The following is a 20,416-nucleotide window of genomic DNA, read 5'->3' on the forward strand; positions in this document are numbered from 1 at the left end:
AAAAATAAATACCCATTGCCACGCATTAATGACTTATTTGATCAGTTACAGGGTGCTCAAGTGTTCTCTAAGATCGACCTCAGATCAGGATACCATCAGCTGAAGGTTAAACCAGAGGACATTGACAAAACTGCTTTTCGAACGAGGTATGGACATTATGAATTTTTAGTTATGCCTTTCGGAGTTACCAATGCACCTGCTGCATTTATGGACCTCATAAACAGAATCTTTGAACCATACCTTGATGACTTTATTGTAGTATTCATTGATGACATACTAATTTACTCCAAAAGTATAGAAGAACATGAACATCATCTGAGACTTGCTCTACAGACCTTAAGAGAACAGAAACTTTATGTTAAACTGTCTAAATGTGAATTTTGGCTTGATCATGTTATGTTTTTGGGGCATGTTGTTAGCAAAGATGGAATTTCTGTTGATCCACAGAAAATTGAAGCTGTAGTAAACTGGCCTAGACCAACAAATGTGACAGAAGTCCGAAGCTTTTTGGGACTAGCCGGGTATTACAGAAGATTTGTCAAAGATTTCTCCAAAATTGCCTTGCCGTTGACTCAGTTAACTCAGAAGGGGATATCGTTTGACTGGATTGACCAAAGGGAATCTGCTTTCCTAGAATTGAAAACTCGACTTGTAACTGCACCGGTTCTTACCCTACCTTCAGGTACGGAAGGTTATACTGTATTTAGTGATGCTTCTCATAAGGGTTTGGGATGTGTTTTAATGCAGAATAGGAGAGTTATTGCTTATGCTTCCCGACAACTGAGACCGCACGAAAAGAACTACCCGACCCATGATCTGGAACTTGCTGCAGTAGTATTTGCACTGAAAATCTGGCGTCACTATCTGTATGGGGCGACATGTGAAGTATATACCGACCATAAGAGTCTGAAATATTTCTTCACACAGAAAAAACTGAACATGAGACTGCGGAGATGGCTAGAACTGATTAAAGATTATGACCTACAAATTTTGTACCAACCGGGAAAAGCCAATACCGTTGCCGATGCACTGAGCTGGAAATCGACTGGAAATTTAGCCTGTTTACTTACCGAGCAGAAAGAACTACTTTGTGACCTTGAAAAATCTGAAATTGAAATTGTTTTACGAGAACAAGGTGGAACAATAGCTGCTATTTCTGCTAAACTGGCATTGATTGAAGAGATTAAAGAGAAACAGCAACTGGATGACTTCTTGAAGAAGATCATCGAAGAAAGGGAAACTAGACCAAGACCGGGTTTTAAATTTGAAAGTAATGTATTGAAATTTCAAGAAAGACTGTGTGTACCAAATGATACTGAATTGAAAAGAAGAGTACTACAAGAGGGCCACAATTCAAAATTTTCTATCCATCCAGGGAATACTAAAATGTATCAAGATATGAAACTGAATTTCTGGTGGCCGGGAATGAAGAAAGAAATTGCTGATTTTGTATCGAAATGTCTTCATTACCAACAAGTCAAAGACGAACATCAGCGACCCGCAGGCTTATTGCAGCCCTTACCGATACCGGAGTGGAAATGAGAACATATCACCATGGATTTTATTGTGGGATTGCCTCGCTCTAGTAAAGGTATGGACTCAATTTGGGTTATCATTGATAGACTGACTAAATCTGCTCACTTCTTACCTGTTAAGACAATTTATAATGCGGACAAATTGGCTATACTCTATATTGATGAAATTGTTAGACTGCATGGAGTGCCTGTGTCCATTGTTTCTGACAGGGATTCGAAGTTCACGTCAAGATTTTGGCGAAGCTTATAGACTGCATTGGGAACTGAATTGAGACTGAGTAGTGCTTATCATCCTCAGACTGATGGCCAGTCAAAAAGGACCATCCAAACTCTGGAGGATTTACTGAGAATGTGTGTCCTTGATTTTCAGGGAAACTGGGAAAGCCATTTGCCATTGGTTGAATTCTCCTACAACAACAGCTATCATTCAAGTATTGGTATGGCGCCTTTCGAGTCATTGTATGGCAGAAAATGTAGATCTTCGATTTGCTAGGCAGAAGTTGGAGATGGGCCTTTGCTTGGGCCCGAGATTGTATACGAAACAACTGAGAAAGTGAAACTGATACAACAGAGATTGAAAACCACTCAGAGCAAACAGAAAAGTTATGCTGATGTCAGAAGACGGGATAGAGAATATGAAGTAGGTGATCACGTGTTTGTGAAAGTGACACCGATGAAAGGCTAGACTTGTTTTGGAGTCAAAGGCAAGTTAGCGCCGAGATACGTCGGACCATATGAGATTATTGAGAAAATCAATCCGGTGGCGTACCAAGTTGTGCTTCCTCCTGAAATGGAGCATATGCACAACGTCTTCCACATTTCTATATTGAGGGACTACCTCCGGGATCCGTTCCATGTAATAGAGCCTACTCGTATAGTGCTGAGTGATAACTACACCTACGAGGAACGGCCTATACAGATTGTAAACAGACGGATCAAGAAGTTGAGAAACAAAGAGATTCCGTTAGTGAAAGTTGACTGTCAAAACCACGGTGGAGTGTATGCCACTTGGGAGAGGGAAGATGACATGGCTAAAAGATATCCTAAACTGTTTCCACTGAACCTTGTTTTCTTCCAGAATGAAGGTAATTCGAGTTTAGAGTACTAAACTCTTTTTAAGGAGAGGAGACTGTAACAACCCTCGTCACTGTTTACCGAATAACCACTGATTACCGTTAAACTGAAACTGATTATGACTGATAAGTGAACTGAATAAACTACTGAACTGACTGACTGAAATTGAAACTGAATTGACTGAGTATACTTGTTTAATTGTAATTCTATCTGTTTGGTTATTTGATTATCTGTTCGTGTCTTTGTGTTTAAATTGCGAATTGAAGGCCTTATCGGCGGCCGAACCGGAAACCGATTAGTGTTTTATGATCATCGTGATTTATGTGATTTTATGGTGTAATTACTTGAAAACTGATTAGGTATGATTAAATTAGATTAAAATGAAGTTAAATTGCACAACTTAGACTTAATTACAACCTTGCCCTATTAGTGGCCTATCATCTAACCATTTGAGCCTTACACACTTGATCACATAGCACACTTCATCAGCCCTTTTTCCTTGTTCTTGCTGACTTGAGAGAGAGAGAGGTAGTGAAAGCTTGAGTTCTTCACAATTTGGCTTGAATCTTGAGGAATTGAAAGCTTAAGTGCATAATTGAGCCTCTAGACTTGTAATTGAGGAACCTAGGTATGAATTTCATCCTTCTTATTGTGTAGTTAAGTCCCTTCTAGCATGGATCATGGTAGTTTAAAGAGCTAAGTCAAGAATTGGTTCATTAATGTTGAATTAGAGCTCATTCCATGCATGCATGTCTGAATTGTTGAACTTTGAGTTGTTTCCATGGAGAATTGTCACATGCATGCTCATGGTTATGTTAAGTCCATGTTTTCACCTTGTTTTTGTAAGAGTTAGCTCATTTGAGCTTGTATTTAAAGCTTTGACATGATTTAAATTCATGCATGTTTGCATGTTCTTCATATTCATGAAAATTGGTTTCAAATTGAGTTGTTTGTAACGCCCTTGGGCCTCGATTTTACAAATTGAGCTTTGAATCATGTTAAAGTATGAGTTTTGATGTGTTTTCTGGAAAATTGGCCCAAGAGGATCGAAATTTATGGTTTAAAACTTGGTTTTGAGCTTGAGGTTCAAATCTGGAATTTCCAGAATTTGGACTCACGCTCGAGCGGGGTGACTGGCACTCGAGCGTGGAAATCGTGCTCCCAGCATTTTGTTCTGTTTTGAAGTCCGCTCGAGCAGAATAATTGACGCTCGAGCGGGACATTATGTCTCATGCTCGAGTGGGTGTCGAGCGCCCAATCGAGCGTGATTTTCACCTATCCAACACTTTTGACTGTTTTGCAGAACGCTCGAGCGGGTAAGTCTACGCTTAAGAGGAAACCTTTGTCTGCATGTCCGCTCGAGCGAAGTAACCTACGCTCGAGCGTGACCCCTGTTTTTTGAAAATGTTTTTCAAGTGCATCTTTGCATCCTCATCTCATCCTAGGCATTCTTAGGCCTAGTTTAAGGCATTTTAATGAGGATATAGATGTAGAACACACCGAGGTAATTATGGATTAAGTTATTATTTCCCAATTGTGTAGCTTAGTGTGTGTTCAATCTGTCACTGTGTAGGATTGGCGACTGGGGACGCGCTCTAGCTTTACTGTAACCCAGAACTCTGTGAGTAACAACTGTGTAAAGATATGTTCAAAATGATTATCTTCTGAACAATTGAACTGTACTGCTTTCTGAACTGATACTGTTGATTGAATGAATGTATGTCCTATATTCTGAACTGTACTGTGGCATCCTTAGCAACTACTGTTTACTGTTTACTGTTACAGAGATCTCTGTCAGTTCCCTTGTTGGAACCACTACTGTTTACTGATTGATGGCCATCATTTACTGTTCGGTCTTTTAAGACCTACTGTTTACTGTGCTGTTATGCTAATGGATGTACCACATATGACTGTATCGACTGAACGACTGAAATACTGATTTAATGAACTGTTTTCATTACTGTAAGGACATTCATTCTTAACCCCTTTACACATTGTGTTATTCACTAGGCTTTAGCTCATTGCTCATATATATATGTAGGTGGACAGGCACCAGACCACAGCTAGAAGCGTCGGGGTAAACTCCAGTTTTGTCGAGCTAACCTATGTGCCTCAATGCGAGGTTCCGAGCCTGTCAAGCTACGGTTTAGGGGTGTTTTTAATTTCCCCGTCTGTCTCTGTATCTGTTTTGTTTGACTGTATAAACTGTTACGGTACTATTTAATAGGGATTAGGTCCCTGAACTGAATGATTGTATATATGTACATACTGTTTTGTCTGAATGTCTATATTTGAATGAAAAGTCTTTTTGCATACAGACTGTCACAGCTCATTGGACACTTTTATTTACTATATTGGCTTCCGCCAGCCCCTGCACTCTGTATTACTGTATTACTGTTAAGCAGGCCTTCAGTAATCTTGGATTACTGGCCGGTTACGGTGCTAAACCCATAGGGGCGGGTTTGGGTCGTGACAGGTGTGTGCCAGATACCCCTCCGATGCCTAAGTCAGCAAAATAGACAAATAGACAAAAAGCTCTATGTATTCGGGAATCAAAGTTGTGTTACCTCTACATAGGTTTTGGTGTGAGCTTTTATAGGTTCCGCGTAGCACAATCCTAGTAGGACTCTTATTCCTCCATATAGAGTCCTCCTAGAATTCACACTCCTAAAAGATAATGCTTATCCTTTCACACCCCCCTCATTGCATAAACCAAGTGAGATGGTCCTAGCTCGATGGTATGACCAAACGACCGAGCTAGTACTGCCATGCTCAAATGACAGTTTAGACCGAACTATGCCTAGTTCGGGCCTTCCTTTCACTGTTTGTACCTCGGTTTGGCAAACTCCAACTGAGCTATTTTCTTGAGACTGATCAAACCATGCCCAATGACGACCTTAGCTTGGCGCTACTATACGCGATGCTTATCTCGGTCCAACTTCACCTGGGTCCGACTCATTAGTTCTAAGACCGAGCTATGTCAAGCCATTACCCCGGCCCATTTGTACGGCCCAACTTACAAAGATGGCCTTTCCTTAGCTCGGCCCAATTTATTCACAAATTACCCTCTCAACTACCTTATAATCAAAAAAGAAAATGACATGTACCATGTTACCCAAAACGTTATAAAGACATGGCAAGACTTTTTCCAAAACCACAATTTCTATGGTCCACTCCACTTCACCGACAGAACATTAAAATTTATTTTTACAATTTTTTGTAAAATACTATTTGCACCTTCACAAAGATGTATGATGCGCTATTTTACTCGTTGTTGACGCCTTTGCCAAAATAAAAATTAGAATTAATTAAAAAAAATTCATTTATGTAGTTTGGTTTAAGTTTTATTTAATTTGTTCCTACACTTTAACCAATTCTTGGATATTGTAAAAGGCCCCAATTAGATGATTTTGGATTAATTACTCACTGGTATTGCTATAAGGACCAATACACCATTAAGTCTCACAAGTATTTGTATAAATTAAAAAGTTCTAGTAGTTGGATTTAACGATTTTTTGTAGCGATTTTATGAACCTGTTGTTAAAAACTGACAATTAGTGATGATTTTCTAAATCTATCACTAAAAACTAACAACTAGTGATTTTTTCTGCGACAATTTTCTAAATCTATCGCTAAAAAATGATAATTAGTAACTTTTTTGTAACGAATTTTTCAAATTATTGCTAAAAACTAATTAGTGACACTTTTTTTTTTGTGAAAATGCCGCTAAAAAAATAAAAAATAAGATTTTGTGGTAATAATTAAAAGTGTGCAGGATTTTTTGATACACCAAAATGTCAAGAAGACTTATTGGTACACTCATCTTCTAATAGGACTTTTTAGTCAATTTCGGGTAATTCTATTTTCACACACCAATTCTGTACACACACCCAAAAAAAAAAATTCTAATGCACATCTTTTTATTTCAATAATACCCTCATTTTCAATTTCAAAACCCTAATTTTTCTTCTATCCACCCACTACTTCACCACCATTGCAACCACTCTCCATAACCGCCACTGCCACCGCCACCACTCCCAGCTCATCCCCTTCCATCCTATACCTGCACAGTCAAGTGGGTGGTTCGCGGCAGGAGGCTTGTGAGAGTGTGTGGTTCATAGCGGAAAGTGGTTACAGGTGGAGGGAAAAAGAGGTGATGGGAGGGGATGGTGGAAAAGAGAGGTGGCGGTGGTGATGGAGAATGGTTGTGGTGTTTCAGAATTAGAGTTTGGGTGGAAGAAAATAAGAGTATTATAGTATATTATTCTACAACAAAATTATATTAAGAAAAACTTTCATTAAGTGTGTAGAAATAGAATTACCCGTAAGTTCTCTTTAGATTTTTCACTTGGACTCTCCAAATGAGGAACTCAGGTGCCCCCGAATGGATGGACTGATTTTGGTAATAACTAGTTAAGAAGAGAGCTTCCAATAGAAAGTATAGGCATAACAAATACAAATACAGACAAATATATTTGGAATAGGGAAATCTAATGTTTTCTTTCCCAGAAATTCAAGAACATATCCCATCAACCCAATTAATTTGTCATAAAATGGCTCTGAATTTGTCCAAACTTAATTTACTATATTCTTTGACACATCTTTTGGAGAATAAAGTTTGAATGGTAACCCACTAATTGATGTTCTCTTGTTTTACTTAAATCAGGAGAAATTTGTAAATAATTTTATGGTGTTATACGCAAATAACAATTTTCATAATTTAAAATCGTGAACTATTATGATTTTTACAAATAATAACATGATGCTGAAAATAAATAACATACCCGGATCAGTTATGCAAAACCTTCGAGTGATCCAAAATTGATTGAATATAAACCTAATAACAATATTAGTGGAAAAAGATTTCTCTCTCTTGACCCTCTTTAGAATACATTAATTGATGGGTGATCTAAATATACATTTATAGGTAGAGATAATGACTAAATTAAATTTATTTTTACATTCTCCCTTGACACATATGATAACATACTCCCACAAAATATCTATCTTCTTCCCCTTCACTACAGTCTAATACTGCTCAATATTATCGGAAATCTAATACCGCTCAATACATATATTCATGTGGTCCTATATTTTTTGTGGCAATGATGATGGAAGAACTTGAAGAAGGATAAAAGGAAAGAATATTATTGAAAGAATTGAGACTTTATCGGTGGAACAAAACACTTCCTAAAACACCATTAATCCTGGTATCATGGGGTGTGATTTGCACAAATAAAAATCTTAGATTGTAGTTCATTACATATTGGGCTTTAGAGGATCTAGATGAGTCAACGTGCAAATTTAACAAGATCTTTCATTAAATTAAGCTGAAATACAACTCTTGTATAAGTTTCGTAAAAATTTCAAACCATAACCGCTTGTAAGATTTACTAGTGGAATTTGTGTTAGGCAATCTTCACTGTATTTAAAAAGATTTAATTCTGTTGTGTACAAAACAACAACAAGAATAAAAGAAATAGAGAAAAGGAGAGAATATGTTTGATTACAAAAATCAAACTCGAAATAAAAATAAATAAATAAAAAACAGATTTTATTTTGTTACAAAAACAAAAATTAAAATCTGAATAAATAAACAAATAAAAACAACTGTGAAAGTAAATTAAATAACTTACTTGATTTAATTTCTTCGAATTATTTTTCTGATCAAGTCCAGTGTTTGACACTGTGTCCTTAAGACAGATTCGTCCTCTCCACGGTGCTTTCAGAATTTGGACGTCTATCTCCCAGGATGAAATGATCTACCACAAACAATAGCAGCACTACTAATTGTTTGCCTTACGAACACACTAAGTGTTTACACTCTTTCTTTAGGAAATAAAATGCAGCAAGATGAAGAATAGAATTAACAGAAGTGAAATACGAAATTTCTGAATGCAAAATATCAAATGAGGGTGGTCCTATTTATAGATGTGAAGGTGGCTCTTGGATTTGAAATAAACAGGTATGTAGCTCTTGGTTTTGAATTGAACAGGTATCATACCTGTTGGGTTTTGAATTCAAACAGATTTGAATTAATTCAAACAGATAGCAATTACGGGAAGGGCCCTGTTTGGGTGTGCATTAATTCCATAACAGTTTATTTCTGTTTGAAACCGGGAAGGGCCCTGTTTGGATGAACAAAAAATCCAAACCAATTTAATTTGAATTCTGGATTTTATTTTTAATAAAAAATAAAATTAAATTCAAATGTTTTTTGTCCAAAAAGATTAGAAGCCCAACCCAACCACGCACCCGGGCCCAAGCCCAGCCCAGCCCAGCCCGCCCGGACGGACGGCGGCGGCGCGTGGTGATTTTTGGGTCCAATGGGTCTAGCCCATTTTGCCCATAACCTCTCCCTCTAAAACACTTGGGTACCCCTTGGGGCACACCCCAAGTATCTCACCCTAAGCCTTATAAACCCTTTCAAAACTTCCCACCAAATCAATGTGGGACAAACCAATTTACAACCTTAAGGAATTTCCACCAAAACTTCATTTCCATGGAGCATACTTTGGCTTCAATTTCCCATTCACTCGGTAATGGTTTTGAGCAACCAAATATACCACGTGAATCACAACGCGGCATAGAACACGTTACCACTTTGACCCGAGTAAATCGACACTCGGGGCCCACCTAAAAATTAGACCGAACTTAGGAAAAAATTCTGGTTTTATCCAGAATTTTATAACCATTTCCAACAATTTGTACAATACTTGAGTTAGAATGGTGTGAATAGGGAATTTTACAAGGACTTCATGGCATGTTTTGACAGTTTCCTTCCCTTGTATGGCAATGTTTCTAGACTAAATCGAAATCCCAAAACTTATCAGTCCTAGAAAGAAAAAAAAAAAAAAAAAAAAGAAAAGAAGAACAAAAAAAGGAGAGAGAGAATACTTAAAAATTAAAACAATCAACTGTAATTTGTTTATAGTGTACTTACTTTACCTTGGTCCTGATAAAGCTGATGGAAATAAAGAACCAGGGCCAGCCCTAGCCTAAGGCCAATAAGGCCTGTGTCTTAGGTCCCAAAATTTTGAGTAAAAAATAGGACTCTCAAATTTAGTAAAATATTATAGGTCCAATGTTTTTTTTTTTTTTTTCTTTTAGGATCAATTTAAAGGGCCCAAAATATTTTATTGGGCTCATGTACGGTTTAGGCCATATTTATTTATAAGTGTAGTTTGGCCAATATTTATTAAAATGAAAATATATATATATATAAAAAAGTGTTTGGGTCCAAGAAGAACAATACATACAATATATGGACTAAGTGTTGTACTCTCAGTGCTTTCGATTCAATCTCTCTCTCTCTCTCTCACACACACACACACACACAGAGAGTGATGAAGAAAGAAGGAAGCATGGGCATAAAGCAGGGCAGGCAGATGCAGCACAGTACTGAGCAAGCGACTCACTCTCTCTCTGTCTCTCTCTCTCTCTCTCTCTCTCTCTCTCTCTCTCTCTCTCTCTCTCACATACTCCTCCTCACTCTCTCTCACTCACTATCACTCTCTCATAGTATGTCCCCTCTCTCACTATCAAATTTTATTAAATAAAGTTGCCATAATTTTTTTTTTTCTACATTCTACCTTCATTAGTTAGTGGAATAATAAATTTGTCCTAATTTTTTTTAACCTTTTGTATCTATTAGATTTTAGTAGAGTAAATAATTTTGCCCTAATTTTTTTACCTAGATCTTTATCAGTTTTAATTGAATATTTTTTTCCTAATTTTGTTTCACTAAATTGTTTTGTTTATAATTTTAATGATTATATGTGCAAGTAAATTTTTTTGTGGCTACAAATGTAACGCCCCCAAATCACACAATAGATATAACTCAAAAGCATACATTGGTAATTACATACATCAATTTGAAAAGTCCTTTCATTACACAAAGTTAAGGATACAAAAGAGTTTAATATAAATAATTGCCCTATTGACTTACACCTTTCCAAGTCTTAACTTGGCTACAACAAAAGTGAGCCTCGCTCTTTACATATTTAGCCCTAGGCTATACAAAATAAACAAAACATGAAACTCTTGCTTCCCAAAGGCCCCTCCAATGCTATTGCCTTGATGGAGGCATACCATCATTACTTGAAAATGTTATTCCCAAATAGGGTGAGTCACAGCCTAATAGAAATCATTTAACACAGTATATGAAACTTAGCAAAGGTATAAGTACAAATGCATAGACAATGCGTATGATAAAAATTTCTACAATTCTATATATATCCACAAGATATCAATTTCAAGCCTTAATCCATTTATTTTCGATCCACATTCCGATTACTTATTTTTCTCAATTCATGAGTCAATTTTCAATATTTCACAACAACTGAACCGGGACTACAACTCAATTATTTTCAATTTATACAACTCATATGCATAAAAACTTCAAATTTTCATTTCACGGATATTTTGTCTGTGGGCAGCCGTCAAACGGGACCCATGTAAACGTAGGCTATACAAGCACTACAGTTGCCATTTTACGGATATTTCGTCCGCAAGCTAGGCACCCATGTATAATTTCGGGACTTTCACCTAGGACACTCCAGCCAACTTAATTATAATGGAGTCCAACCCCTTTCTCCTCCCAAACAAATATCCATACATATGCAACATATTTAAACAAATAATCAAACGTAAAGCACATCACCTTTCCACTTCCAAACAAACATACATATATGATGTATATAAACACGGTCATATACAATGACAACCATCACAAAATTAGTTTCAATTCACCTAATCCATATGCAATTTCTACAACAATCAAAGCTATCCTCCACCGATAGCCCAACACAGTTATCTCTAGACAAATATTAGATCTCGACATATAGTTTATTCAAAACTTCTAAGAGATTGAGTTAACACATGACTAATCCCACCATTCATATCAATACCCCTTTCAATTTCACATTTTCAATGTCAATTTCAAATATTTTATCAAATGTTCATGATAGTCATTCTAGGGCAAAATTCTCCCTTTTCAAATATCAACCCAAATGCTACTCTCAATCATTTTAACCCAACTTAATCTTATTTTCACAACCTACATCCACTTATTTCATAATCGACAACTATCCTTCTTTCCATATTATACCCAAACCCTAGGTTTGCTCACAACACCCCCAATCACATCATTGTTACACAAGATACCAATAACTAAGCTAAATAACATATGAAGGTGTAGAAGAAATTCCTACCTCAAAGGAAGAAGATGAGTCCAACAAGAGAGAAACTCCAAAAACGATGAAACCCACTTTCAATTGGATCAAAATGAAGATTTTGACGAGCTCTACCTTTTTCTCGAAGGCACTAGGGTGGAAATCCCAATAGATCTAGATGAAATCTAAGAGAGAAGGTAAAATGTAGAGAGAGAAACTTAAGAACAAGCTTTTTGGAAAGTTTAAGAGAGAGAGAGAGAGAGAGAAAAGAAAAAGTGATTCAAAATGTCATCTTTTCAGACTAAAATACACGCAGTCCGCTCGAGCGTGGAAAGCCCCACTCGAGCGTTAGACAAAAGGTTCCACTCGAGCGTGAAAAGTGACGCTCGAGCGTGAAATGCACAATTCCAGAAGTTTTGCAGATGAAGGTCCCTACTCGAGCGTGGGACTAGACGCTCGAGCGTCCAGTGCACTCTGTAAAAGTACTGAGGGTCGACAAATCCCGCTCGAGCGCAAGAATGGCCGCTCGAGCAGAGGAGCAAATTTGTGAAGCTTGCTCGAGCGTGAGAATGCCCGCTCGAGTGGAAAGGTCAAAATCTGGGCAACACAGGTTTTGAAGTACAAGCAACCAACCTGTCTCAAACACACAACTACAACCTGATAACTCAAATGAAGGGAAAGACAAGGGAAAGAGATAAAAAGAACTATTCAAAACCATGCCAACCCGAGTCCGGAATACAATTAATAACGAGTTAAAACTAGAATCACTATAACAAACAAATAAAAAAGTTGTTGTGACTTATCATTTTATTCATTAACTTTTTTTTTTCAATATAAGAGGGGCCCCATTTTCAAAATTCGCCTTAGGCCCCCTAAATCTCAGGGCCTGCCTTGCAAAAGAATAGTAGCACTAATGTCATCTTCTTGGTGAATAACAGCTGTGATTGCTCTTGGTACAACAGGAGTTGTGAAGCTATAATCCAAATTGCTTTGAACATCTACAGAACTGTCCAAGACCTTAACTACCACTGAAATAGAAGGCTTCCTGGAAAAATCACTTTGTAGACACCACACAGCAACCCGCATCATTTCCACAACTTCTGCTCTAGGTGTTTGCATGTCATCATTGTATTTATCAACGATATCCAGAAGTTGTTCCTCTTCTACTTTCCCTTCAAACATACCTAGTAAATGCATATCTTCTTCAGGCTGAAACCTATCCAAATTTTTGCGCCCACACAAAATTTCCAAAACCACAACACCAAAGCTATAAATATCTACTTTCTTAGTGATAATTGAGCTCAATCATTCGGGAGCTAAATAACCAAGTGTTCCCCTCATCACTGTTACAACTTGGCTTTGGTCCTTGTCAATTAGTTTTGACAATCCAAAATCAGCAATTTTCACATTGAAGTATTCATCTAAGAGAACGTTTTGGGGTTTGATATCCAAGTGAAGTATTTTCTGCCTACAATCCTCATGGAGATAGTTTAGTCCATTGGCTATATCCATGATGATCTTCTTTCTGGATTGCCACCCAAGAGTGAGCTCCTGGTGCCTATGGAAGATCCATGTATCCAAGCATTCATTGGACATGTACTCGTAAACTAGAAGCTTATATGATTTTTGAGCACAAAATCCAATTAATCTCACCAAGTTGACATGGTGAGTGCTGCCTATTGGCTCTACTTCAACTAAGAATGACTTCTTAACTTGACCAAAACCATTGAGATGCTTCACCGCGATTTTGGTGCCATCACTTAATGTCTCTTGAAACACTAACCCAAATCCTCCTTTGCCAAGCTTATTATTGAAATTGCTTGTCATAACACTCAATTCTTCGTTAGATAATCTAACAGGCATCCTTGGTACTTGATCAACGAAGAACTCATCAAGTTCCTTGAATTCTCGCTTATTTCTAAAAAGAAAAAAGCAGCAGGCAACCACAAAAAATACACCAAAGAAAGCTCCGAGACTAGATCCCAATATAATTTTGACATGCCTTGATTGCTGTTGAGGAGAATATGTTGGTGAAGGAGTAGGATACTCTCCAGTTGGAGACTTCTGCACTTCAAGAAACACGGTGATGTTATCAAACCCCCCGTCATTATTGATAATAGAAAAGACTTCAAACAATAATAAGCAACCAGTCTTTCAATTATAGCCTAAATCATTTTTAAACAAAGCAACTTTGCATGAACAGTTTTTCAAGCAACTCGTCTTGCAATCCTCTAATGCTATTTTTTCATCCAAGTAAAAGATTTTGGATGCGTATGTATGTAAAAAGTTGAAGTAAAAGTAACTAGCATTGTTAAGCTCCAAAAGGGTGTGAGATTGAGAATTGTTACAAGAAATGGGTGTAACAAGGGAACACCCAAGGCTGGGTTGCTTATAATTTATTTGCCCGGTGGCTTCCTCAAGAGTAACTAGTATCGTTAAGCTCCATAATTGCCACACGCCATGGGATACCAACACTCACCCATGCTTAATGTCAGCAGATCAGCCACTGCATTCCAATTCCATTCTGTCCACTCATAAGCCTTCAAATGCCCATCAGGATCCAACCTTATGAACTGAGATGACGATGATGATGCAGCAGGGATTAGCTCCCATTCAAGCTTGCATTCTTGAATTTGACATATGTCACATTTGAATGTGATTCAGAATAGGGCAAGGGTGGATTAGAATCTACATAAGCCACCAGACTGTTATCCTCCTGAAACTTAAGAGAAAACAAACCAGTAGTCCAGTTCGATGCCGATGTGCTGGAGGTGAGCTTCTGGTCAGGAAACAAAGTCCGGCCAACAAGTAAGGAGTCAGTTGGGTGATCAAATGACTGCCAATCCGTTGCATTGTTTCTGTCAAAGAGGACCAGGTTTCCCAATTCGGTGAAATTCAAGCCGAAGACCAACTTTCCAGAGGTATTGGTAGACCATACGAAAGTGTCATCAGAGTCGTGCAATATCAAATCTCCATCTTGAGTGAGTTGTAAGGTGGCCTTAATTTGAACAGGGCGGTTCCAATTAGCTGACCAAACCAGTTGTGGGTTCATTGTAACGGACTTGTATGCTCTTTTACCTTGTAAGATTACAACACCGAAGAGGCATGATGATAGCTGAGTTTGTTGAGTAAAAGGGCAATAGAAGCCACAGATCATTTGTGAGCCATTGGATGATGATGTTTCCAGGACGGGGTTGAGAATTAAAGTGGAAAAAACGTTGAAACTATTGTCAATTGAGGGTTTGTTGATCCAAATAGTAGGTAAGTTTGCCATTGGAGGTGCAAATTGGGCATTGTCTGAAGAATGGTACGGACGCTATGAAAAAGATGATAACAGCACCAAAATGATAACAAATAGTGCAAGATAGACCCATTGGTGGTGCCATGCTGGTGGTGGTCTATGTCTATGTCTATGTTTATCCAATTCCAATAAAGCTCTGTTTCTTCCAGTTTTTGTTTTTGTTTTTCTTTTGGGAAAGCAATGGTGGTGGTGGTGGTCCTTTAAAGGTTGTTTGATTCCACTCTAAAAATCACGGACACATATTCTTCAAGACAAAAATTAAATATATCTTATAGCCGTTGGATGCCTTGCTTTTAATCTTGACCATTGATTTCCATATTATAATATTTAAAGTAAATTTTTTGGTGATGAAAATTCAATTGATATAGTGTCGGTCCAATTGATATAGATTGAGTTCAAATATAAAATTAATATAAACCACAAATTATTATTTTTGAATAAAATTCTAAATATAATTGTTAAAATCATTTACAACAATTATTGCAAGTCTTTAACATGTTGTTTACGTTCCCACTCCTTTAGTTATGTCAACAAACCGCACACATTTTGTTGACTAATATTACATGTACAAAAAAATCCAACTTCGATCTTCCTGATTGTAAGTTTGTAATGAAATATTTTTATTATGTCTCAAATTTCATTTAAAAAATTGGTATTAATTTGACTAGAGGGGGACTTCATTTCTATTCATCGCTTCTTATACCAGTGATCAATTTATGTGATTTTGAAACAAAGTGAACTAATTTTACTGATTTAAAGTGTTAATTGTTAAAAATAATAACTAAAGTGACACAACGGTCACAAATTTTTATAAGGATATTTGGGGGCTTAAAATCTAGGCGAACTATTTTTCTGTTGGAACTCTTCATGGAGATAGAGCAATCTCCTGTTTCCTGTTAATTATCTACCATTACACATACATTCATAAACTAATTGTCAGCGATTTGTAGGCACAACATCTGACCAATATTACCAAGTTTAGATGGTGAATTGAATACGAAAGACTCTTGACACGGTCTAAGCCATCAAGATGCTTCACTGCAACCAATGCTTAGAAGAGTCCCTTCAAAGACCAATCTGTATCGTCCTTGCCAAAGTTTCCTTTTGAAATTATCAGTATTGACTTTGAGCTCATAGTAAGAGAATCAAATGTACATTCCAAGAACTTTGTAGATCTTTGTAATGGACAGTTTGGCCATTGAATGCTCACCACAAAAATGTGATAGCAAGAAAAATAGTGAAACACAGATTCTGGGAAAGCAAAGGGAAAAACAAGGCAAGTGAAAGTGAATGTTTTGTTCAATGTGTCACTCTTTTTGTGTTCCCAATCAAGCTCAAGGTGAGAAGGAAAAAAAAGAAAAAAAAAGGCACATTCTGCAGACTAAGAGATGTACAAAATGTTTTCTTTCCAAGCAATTCAAGAACATATTTCATCAATTAAATTAATTGTAGTCATAAAATGGCTCTGAATTTCTCCAAACTATAAGCCGGTTTTTTTCCGTCTTACACATCTTTTGGAAAGAAAGTTTGAAAAACCCACTAATTGATGTTCTCTTGTTTTACTTGAATCGTTACTTGAACCATGGGAAACTCACATTGTCTCTCACGAAATATCGATACTTTTCCCTTTTACTACAGAACTTGAGAATGTTTGAATTAAAACTACGGGAAATCTACTCTTGTTCACTACATTCATGTGGTTCTATATGTTCTATGGCAATGATGATGGAAGAACTTGAAGAAAGATAAAAAGGAAGAATATCATTGACAGAGTCAAAATTTTATCAGTGGAAGAAGACATACCTAAAACACCATTAATCCTGGTATCATGGGGTGTGATTTGCACAAATAAAACTCTTCAATTATAGTTCACCACATATTTAGGCTTTAGAAGACCTGGGTGTGTGAACATGGAATTGTACAAGACATGTTTCCACAGCTTTCTTCCCTTGTATAGTGATGCTTAATTTTATAGTAAATTGAAATCCTAAAACTTATTAGACCAAAAAAAAAAAAAAAAAACAAAAGGAGAGAAAGAAATACTCAATACTTTAAACAGTCAACTGTAATTTGTTTGTTGAATTCTACTTGCTTTATCTTGGTCCTGATAAAACCGATGGAAATAATGGACTAGCAGCAGCACCAATGGCATCTTCTTGGTGACCATCAGCTCTTATTGCTCTTCGTACCACAGGAGTTGTGAAGTTATAATCCAAATTGTTTTCAACTTCTACAGAACCCTCAAAGACCTTAATCACCACTGACATTGAAGGCCTTCTGGAAAAATCACTTTGTAGACACCACACAGCAACCCTCATCATCTCCACAACTTCTTCTCGATGTATCTGCATGTCATCATTGTATTTATCAACGATATCTAGAAGGTGTTCCTCTTCTGCTTTCCTCTTAAATAGATCTAGTAAATGCATATCTTCCTCAGGTTGAGACCTATCCAAATTTTTGCGCCCACACAACATTTCTAAGACCACGACACCAAAGCTATAAACATCTACTTTCTCAGAGATAATTGAGTTCAACCATTCGGGAGCCAGGTAGCCTGGGGTTCCCCTCATTATTGTTTCAACCTGACTTTGGTCCTTATCAATTAGTTTTGACAATCCAAAATCTGAAATTTTCGCATTGAAGTGTTCATCTAAGAGAATGTTTTGGGGTTTGATATCCAAGTGAAGTATTTTCTGCCTGCATTCCTCATGGAGATAGCTTAGTCCCTTGGCTATATCCATGATGATCTTCTTCCGGGATTGCCACCCAAGAGTGAGGTCTTGGTGCCTATGGAAGATCCATGTATCCAAGGATCCATTGGACATATACTCGTAAACTAGAAGACGGTGTGATTTTTCAGCACAAAATCCAATTAACCTCACCAAATTAACATGGTGAATGCTGCCTATCGTCTCAACTTCAGCTAAGAATGACTTTTTAACATGACCAAAACCATTGAGACACTTCACTGCTATCTTGGTGCCATCGCTTAATTTCCCTTGAAATACTGATCCAAATCCTCCTTCACCGAGCTTATTGTTGAAATTGCATGTCATGGCTCTCAAGTCTTTGTAAGAGAACCTGATAGGCATCCCTGGTACTTGATCGACATAGAATTCATCAAGTTCCTTGGATTCTGCTTTATTTCTAAAAATATAAAAGTAAAAGGCAACCACAAAAAATACACCAAAGAAAGCTCCGAGACTGGACCCAAGTATGATTATTATGAGTTGCCTTGGTTTTCTTTGAGAAGAATCTGCTGGCAAAGATGGAGATGAAGCAGCAACAATAGTAGGAGATGGAGATGGAGATGGAGATGGAGATGGAGATGGAGGTTCTACAGGTAAAGATGGAATATTGTTAACAACATTAACTGTTCCAGTAGTAATTTTAACAAGAGTAGGAGATGGAGATGGAGATGGAAGTGGAGGTAGAGGTGGAGATGGAGGTGAAGGTGAAGGTGAAGCAGAAGCAGGAGGTGGAGGTTGGGCATTGCTGAAAGGTGCAGAGGACAAGAAAAAGGTGATAATAGCAGCAGCAGTAACATAATAATAAATAGTGCAACAACAACAACAACAACACAGATCCATTAGAACTCTGTTTCTTCTTCTTGATTACTAGTTTTTGGTTTTCTTTTGTTGGGAGAAGAAGGTTGAAGAAGAAAGGTGAGCTGTAAATGTTGTTTACGGTCCCCACTCCCTTTGCAAGAGTCCTTGAAATGTTGTTTACGGTCCCCACTCCCTTTGTTACGTCAAAAACAAGCGCACACATTCCTTGACTCACAGCCGGTTTGTTTTGGGAGATAGGGGAGGATTGAGATTGAGATTGAGATTGAGATTGAGATGGAAGTGGAACTCATCAATATTGTATTTGTTTTAGGAGATGAACAGGGGATTTATAATCCCTTCCGAATTAGGATGAGCCTTGAGGAGGGGATTAGGATGGAGGATTGGGACTTAGTATTAGAAAATAGTCCGTCCGAGTATTATTTATTTATTTATTTTATATTTTTTACATGTTAGGTATTTTTTAAAAACATTAATGTTTACTTTTATTTGTTTTATTTTATTTTATTTTTTATTTTTTACATGTTAGGCATTTTTTTTTAACATTAATGTTTAATGTTTTTATATTTTTTTATCTGTTTTATTATTTTATATAAAAATAATTTAACAATCTGTACACCACCAACTATCATCAAAACAAACACAATTTTGCTTAATCTCAATCCCTTCACTATAAATTATCTTCTTTTTTAAAAACAAACCGGCCCCACATGTTAAAAACTATCGGGACTCTGATAGTTTCTGTTACAAGTTCATAATAAAAGATTTTTATTATATAGGTAATGACTATGAAATAGAAATGTAAACTTATAATTATTAATTTGAAGGGTAAGATAAAATTTCAAACGAAATTTTGATGTTACATCAAAAACTTCTATTTGATTATAGACCACAACTGATGGCAAAAATAAAATTGTTCAAAAAATGGATAGTTCAATTATATAATTAATCTTATTAAAAAGAATGAAGAATTCTATTATGCACACTTTCATACCATATGCACCCTTAATTACGTCATTTTCTTCTTTAGTTATAATATTATTTTGAGATATTTAGTTATGACTTTTTTGTACTTGGTTATAACTTTTTTTTTTTTAGTTATGATTCCGAAATTATAAAGTTATGTCATTTTTTTCTATAGTTATAAATTACATATGATACACACTGTCTTTTTCTAAAAGAATAGAGATTAAATTGATTTTTGAATGATAATTTGAGATGTAAAATATATATATATATATATATATATTTTAATTTTATTGGTTGAGGTTCCCAAACAAACAAGGAACATGATACGATTTGATGTTGTCGGTGTAGATGAATGATTAACATGAAACTTTAAAAGATTTTATAAAAAAATTGTAGAATTTCATATTAAAAATAAATGAAGAAAAAAGTCGAAGTTATTCTATAAATGTCACTCCTCCTAATTTTTATTACAAAATGAGTAGTATTAGTCACTTATCTTCCAATGTAAATTTAATATAAAAAATTTTAAATATAAAATTTTAGTTTGTTTGACTTTTATTAATATAAAAAATTTTAAAATTGAAACAAACTAGATGTTTTGAGAAACAAACCAATAATAAAAATTTCAGTCACTTTGAATTTTTTTTTTTTTTTTTTTTTTATGTGTGGAAAATAACCTACAAGTCCTATATTGCTCTTATGATTTCTGATGAGTCCTATCAAATTTTAATATGGACAACTAAGTCCTATTTGTGATAAAAGGTTTCCAAAAGATTTATTATTTCATGATGATGT

The 20,416-nt window shown here is 36.3% G+C and overlaps 2 protein-coding genes across 2 annotated transcripts; both read right to left on the reverse strand.

Annotated features, from left to right (window-relative positions):
- Positions 1-13,087: 13,087 nt before the first annotated feature.
- Positions 13,088-15,056, reverse strand: LOC114269730 (uncharacterized). The gene is made up of 4 exons (XM_082885551.1): positions 14,522-15,056; positions 14,262-14,408; positions 13,785-13,908; positions 13,088-13,700 (listed from the first exon to the last, which is right to left on the reverse strand). The coding sequence occupies exons 1-4, from the start codon at positions 15,054-15,056 to the stop codon at positions 13,088-13,090; spliced, it is 1,419 nt and encodes a 472-aa protein (XP_082741677.1).
- A 1,771-nt stretch (positions 15,057-16,827) lies between these two features.
- On the reverse strand, positions 16,828-18,892 carry LOC114266907 (G-type lectin S-receptor-like serine/threonine-protein kinase SD2-5). The gene has a single exon (XM_028207861.2). It carries the CDS (start codon positions 18,674-18,676, stop codon positions 17,177-17,179), a length of 1,500 nt encoding a protein of 499 aa, XP_028063662.2. The 5' UTR covers positions 18,677-18,892; the 3' UTR covers positions 16,828-17,176.
- Between the last annotated feature and the right edge of the window lie 1,524 nt (positions 18,893-20,416).

Source organism: Camellia sinensis, chromosome 8 (assembly GCF_055761805.1).
Source record: "Camellia sinensis isolate YWXY chromosome 8, ASM5576180v1, whole genome shotgun sequence".
NCBI lineage: Eukaryota > Viridiplantae > Streptophyta > Magnoliopsida > Ericales > Theaceae > Camellia > Camellia sinensis.

Coding starts and splice junctions, on each gene's coding strand:
- LOC114269730 (XM_082885551.1), bottom strand. CDS start 15,056: ATGGCAAACTTACCTACTATTTGGATCAACAAACCCTCAATTGACAAT. Junction 13,909..14,261: donor TCTGCTGACATTAAGCATGG/GTGAGTGTTGGT, acceptor TATTGTTTGAAG/TCTTTTCTATTATCAATAAT. Junction 13,701..13,784: donor TCTCCTCAACAGCAATCAAG/GCATGTCAAAAT, acceptor TTTTCTTTTTAG/AAATAAGCGAGAATTCAAGG.
- LOC114266907 (XM_028207861.2), bottom strand. CDS start 18,676: ATGGATCTGTGTTGTTGTTGTTGTTGTTGCACTATTTATTATTATGTT.